This window comes from Saccostrea cucullata, unplaced genomic scaffold, assembly GCF_032062105.1.
Source record: "Saccostrea cucullata isolate Sc308-1 unplaced genomic scaffold, CSIRO_AGI_Scuc_v1 ctg7305, whole genome shotgun sequence".
NCBI lineage: Eukaryota > Metazoa > Mollusca > Bivalvia > Ostreida > Ostreidae > Saccostrea > Saccostrea cuccullata.
In genome coordinates, this window is record NW_026927883.1 from 3,559 (window position 1) to 9,231 (window position 5,673).

The 5,673-nt window shown below is 34.7% G+C and overlaps 1 protein-coding gene across 1 annotated transcript; it reads right to left on the reverse strand.

The window, feature by feature from the left end:
• Positions 1-223: 223 nt before the first annotated feature.
• LOC134275773 (potassium voltage-gated channel subfamily C member 3-like) lies at positions 224-1,877 on the reverse strand. Its single transcript, XM_062758068.1, has 2 exons — positions 1,389-1,877; positions 224-1,075 (listed from the first exon to the last, which is right to left on the reverse strand). Exons 1-2 carry the CDS (start codon positions 1,845-1,847, stop codon positions 224-226), a joined length of 1,311 nt encoding a protein of 436 aa, XP_062614052.1. The 5' UTR covers positions 1,848-1,877.
• Between the last annotated feature and the right edge of the window lie 3,796 nt (positions 1,878-5,673).

The window sequence follows — 5,673 nt, forward strand, 5'->3', positions numbered from 1 at the left end:
CTATTTATGATATATTTAAGGATTCAATATATTTGACTAGAATTTTAAAATATGATTAAACTTAAAATAAAGTAACATTTTGATTTTATTTTAAACATCATTTTGAAAACATACCAATGAATTAACAAATAAATAAAATACCAGTGTCCATTATTTGATTAATTTTTTATAAGAGAACTTATCATACAGGTAAACCTAAACCAGTTGATGATGTTATAATTTATCAACTCTTATCAATTGCACTTTCAGAAATATTTTCTGTGGACTTTTTCTTAGCTTCGGTATATTTCTTTTTATAAGTGTAACAGCTATAATAAGTATTGAAACTGGAGGATAAAGATGCGATGGGCATGGCTATCAATAAAATACCAATTACAGCGGTCAGAGAAGCCATCAAGTACCCATATGAACCCTTAGGATAGTGATCACCATATCCAACGGTCGTTATGGTAACAACCGCCCACCAAATACTGACAAACATATTGGGAAATGTTTCTGCATTGTGAAATTCGGCCCAAAACATGGACGATCCAAAAATAACTGAGAAAATTGTAAATACCATCAAAAGAAGTAGTATTAATTTCAAGCTGTTTTGAAAACACAACTTTAAAATCTTCATTTCACCCATTGTTTCTGCTAAGCGTAATAGTTTGAAAACTCTTAAAGAGTATAGACATCCAACACATATAATGATTTCATCAAGCCAACTGTTTTGAACAATTATCTCAGGATGTCTATCCATATACATCACGAAAAATGAAATCGTAATCGCAATAATTTCTAAAATGTTTGATGAAACCAAAAAGAATGTTTTCTTCTGATGGGTGATGATAAATCGTAAAATCAGATCAAGCAGAAGAAACACATTAGATATACCCTCTAGGACCACGCGCTCTTTAGGAATTTTCTTGGTTAGTAGCATGGAGAGTTTGGGGTTACTGAAGACATGGTTATACGTATCATTGTCCGATATGGCTGGAATGCTCCCTCTATCCTCCCGGTAGTCTTTATCTGTATTCAAGATGAAGCAGATAATCGCTAGGATTGTAACAACAGCCTCAAAGGTCAACCATATCTGAAATATTCACATATGTACGATTAAAATAACTACACAATTGTAACCACAGACACCAAGCCCAACAGTATCTGAAACATACGATTCAAATAAAATACTATAGACGCCTTAAACAATTAAAATCATTTCCTTCACATGATTTAATACTTTCAACACCTCTAGATTTTAACTTTAGATATGTGTTTTCTAAAAAAAAACATATAATGAACCAGAATTGAAGTTGCAAAAACAATAGTGAGAGTAAAGAGTGCCACTCTCCTACAAAATTAAGGCTTTTTAAATGAAAGTTGAAAAAAAAACAGATTTAAATAACCTTTCCAAGAAGACTGGAGCTTGGATCCACCGAGGCTTTGTTCAGAGTATCTCTTAATTTTACAAGCTTTGTTCTTGGGATTATTTTTTCTTTTTCTGTAGGGGAAACGCCATGCATCAAACCAATCTCCATTTTTTCAATTGCTTCATAGCTAGACAAATTGTCATTGTAAAGTATTTCGTAACAGCACACCGGGATTGCTTCAATGGGAATCATCCAGAACTCCATTTCTTCTCTCGCCTCGATGGCACAAATTCCTTTGGGAAGATGAAATTTTCTCCCAGACACATAATCCAAAACATGATGGAAAACAGTAGGGTTTCTGTCAACAAAATAATGACCTGGGGAAATCACATCTGCTCGTCCACATTGGACAAGTCTGTCCATGAATTCTCCGACGGATTTGGAGGAAGTTGTATATTCAGTGCCTCGTAAACTGATGTGGAAACTATCGGTCATGATGATTCCGTCCTTGAAGCTGAATGTCTTGTTAAAATATGCGGAGAAAATTTAAGAAAAATCTCAAATGTTGTTCACATTCAACTTGAAGTGCTGTTTCACAAAATACTGAATGTTCCAGAACTGCAGGAGCCTTGATGGAAAGGGGTATTGATTTTATATGATAAAATCAATGATTTTAATTTCTTTTAAAAATTATTTACATACTTTGTTCATTTAGTGAAAGGATATCATGTTCGATACTGGGTTCGTGCAGTTACAATGAAACATGATTTGTCCCTGAAGATAAGTTGATACATACAATGCTGGTAAGATTAATATTTTATGTTCTTTTAAATCTATCTCTGTCATCATATGGTTTCGTCTAATAACGATTTTTGGATGCAAAAATCGGGGGAATAAATAATAAATGTTCTTTTCAAGGTATTTCTATTATCGAATTGAAACAAAGAGTGTGTACTACCTTGGTGAATAGAAATACAGAGGGCTTCATGTCAATTTTAAATGAAGTATCGAAATGGGTAAAAAAAACCAATTTTACAAAGAGAATCGATTTGACTTTTATGAGAATACCTTTAGATTGAGATTTCAGAATTACCAGATTATCCCAAAACTGATTTTCCTGCTCCTTCTCATAAAAAAAAATCTGCGACAGTTCAGTGTGTAAATAATGGTCTAACAATTAGTATGAAAAACGTCAGATTTGACTTAATGATAGATTGTATTTGCTGACAAGGTCATTGTATCAGCTCATGACTTTAAAGACAAAGGACCCTCTGCTGTAAATTTCACAATTTATTAAAAAAACTTCCTAACATTGATTTTCATAAAGAGCTTTAAAATCAACTTCAAATGGAAAATAGAATAAGGTATAAAGCGCTGCTCTCTTTTTTCAAAAATGCTTTTTATGTAAGATCATGATATGAAGAAATTTTAATACAGATTATGTAAAGGGTAACGATTCATTGAAATTAAAAATATGAAGTGTACTGTATATGAAGATAATATTTAGTATCACACCTATTAAAATCATTAAAAATATCATAAAGAGCTGCTTCCTAAGTCAGAATATCACAATGTTGTGTGGTCAACATGTTCGGTCATTTTTTCTAGAACATTCTTGAACTTTGTGTATGTACAGAACTTTCCAGTAATATCATGTACTTACAACTTCTAGAATTTTCTAGATTTATAGTACTGTATAAATACCCTGTCAATTCGATGCATAAACAATAATTTGTCGTATAAGTAACATTGATGTACAGGTGTATAAAGAGACTGGGATATAATTACACTGGACATTGTGTGCAGCAACGGACACTCTGATGTATGTATTTTTAGATTCTTGCTAAGTTTGTACTTTATGATTTGTATATATTAATGTTAATAAATTATTGTTAAGTTTAAATTGTGTGATTGATCTTTGCTGGCATTTAGGGTTATTCTGACCCATAACAGAATTGGGGGCTCGTCCGGGATAAAGAATTTCTTGCACTTTTGCAGTTTATTGTCAGAATTTTGTTAATTGAATCGTGAAATTAAATTATAAGCCAGCAGAAATCAACATGGTGTTTTCGGTCACAGACTTTCTTAATTCACCAAGTGTTCAGGTTTTTGATACGTTAAAAAAGGATGACTTGATCGCATTAGGTTTGCATCTTGGGTTAGATGTTAAATCCTCTCAGAAAAAGCAAGATATTAGAATAAAGGTTGCAAACAAATTAGTAGAAGAAAACATCTTTGAAAAATACGAACTTCCAGAATATACAGTTAAATCAGAGTTAGGCTCTTATAAAATGGCAGAATATCAGTTTCAAGTAGAGTTAGAGAAAATGCGATTTGAAAGAGAAAAATTAGAAAGAGAAGATCGAGAAAGGAGAAAGAGAAGAAAGAGAAGAACGAGAGCGTGAACGAAAATTTGAATTAGACAAATTAGAAAGAGAAGAGCGAGAAAGAGAGCGTGAAATGAACTTTGAATTAGAGAAATTAAAATTACAGCACCAACCAGAACCGTCAATTGTCAAAACTGAATTTGACGCAGCAAAAAATATCAGATTAGTTCCAAAATTTCAAGAAAAATCTGTAGACAAATATTTTCCCCAATTCGAAAAGGTCGCAGAGAATCTTAAATGGCCACAAAATGTTTGGTCAACGATGTTACAAAGTGTACTGGTTGGCAAAGCAGCTGAGGTATACTCTGCACTAGGGGTAGTTGAGAGTTCAGACTATGAGAAGGTCAAAGCAGCAATATTAAAAGCATATGAATTAGTACCTGAAGCATATAGACAAAAGTTCAGAAAGTATAGAAAGTTTGATAATCAAACATTTGTTGAATTTTCACGAGAGAAAGAAGATTTATTCGATCACTGGTTTAGATCTAAGAAACTTGATAAAACTTTTGCTAATTTGCGCCAAGTCATCCTGGTAGAAGAGTTTAAGGAATGTGTTCCTCAAGATTTGAAAACACATTTAGAAGATAAGAATGTGAAAACTCTTGAAGAGGCAGCAGTCATATCTGATACTTATGCTCTGTCTCATAAAAAGAACTTTGTTTCAAGATCTCAGTCTAGCAATAATTCTACAAATTCAGACACATATAAAAAGAGTGGTTCAGGGTCTCAGTCTTCCACAAGTCTCCAGTCTCCATCACAAGGTGGTTCTAAGTCCGGTCCAGGACGTGTTGAAGGATCTTCTGGAATAGGGTCGCTTCCTACTTGTAGTTATTGTAAGAAAAAAGGTCATCTGATCAGTGAATGCTTTAAACTTAAGAGAAAAAATGATTTTGATAAAACTCAACCACACGCTTGTGCGGCAGTTAGAGGTGATAGAGAAGCCTTAGTTTCGATTTGTTCTGACACTCCTGATGTCCAGGGTTCACAGTCCAGTTCTATTGATTCTATGGAGGATTATAAGCCCTTTATGTCTCAGGGATTTGTTTCACTCGGTGACTCTAGCGAAATTAAACCTGTCCAGATTTTGAGAGATACTGGTGCTGCACAGACGTTATTGTTAGAGGGCGTGCTTCCTTTGTCTGAGCAGACTTCTACTGGTGGGTCAGTTTTATTACAGGGTGTGGAGCTAGGCGTCATTGATGTTCCCCTGCATAGAATTTGTTTGAAGTCAGATTTAGTTACTGGACCTGTTACTGTAGGAGTTCGACCTACTCTTCCCGTTCCAGGCATTTCCTTGCTGCTTGGCAACGATTTAGCTGGTGGAAAAGTTGTACCAGATCCTATAGTTTGTGAGAAAATCACTTCAGATGTCATGTGTAATGATGAAGATGATGACATATATCCAGCCTGTGCTGTTACCAGAGCAATGGCCAAAAGACGAGAAATGGAGGCAGACCATACTCAAGCCTTTGACAGTGCAAATTCTTCTACTGATATTGATTTGAATGACACTTTCTTATCTGACCTTGATGGCACTCAAACAAGCATGGAACCACACAATATCAAGAAGTCGGTGACGAATGAACCTTTATCAAAATTTAGTGGTGATGAAGATGAGTTAAATCTACCAGAAAGCCAAGGCAAGGATATCATAAGCCGAGAGCAGTTACTTTCAGCACAACATAAAGACCCAGATATCATTCAACTTAGTAAGAGGGCACTTCCACCAGAAGAGACCACTAAAGTTGGAGAATGTTTCTATATGAAAGATGGCATCCTTATGCGAAAATGGCGACCACCTGACGCTTCCCCAGATGAAGTGTGGCGTGTTGTTCACCAAATAGTGGTACCAGCTGCTTATCGTCAAGATGTAGTGAGTTTAGCTCATGATACACCTATGGCAGGTCATTTAGGTGTCAATAAGACTTATAATA

Excerpts from the sequence above, each read along its gene's own strand:
- LOC134275773 (XM_062758068.1), bottom strand. The coding sequence starts at position 1,847 with ATGACCGATAGTTTCCACATCAGTTTACGAGGCACTGAATATACAACT. Across the intron at positions 1,076-1,388 it reads GCTCCAGTCTTCTTGGAAAG|ATATGGTTGACCTTTGAGGC; the intron begins GTTATTTAAATC and ends TGAATATTTCAG.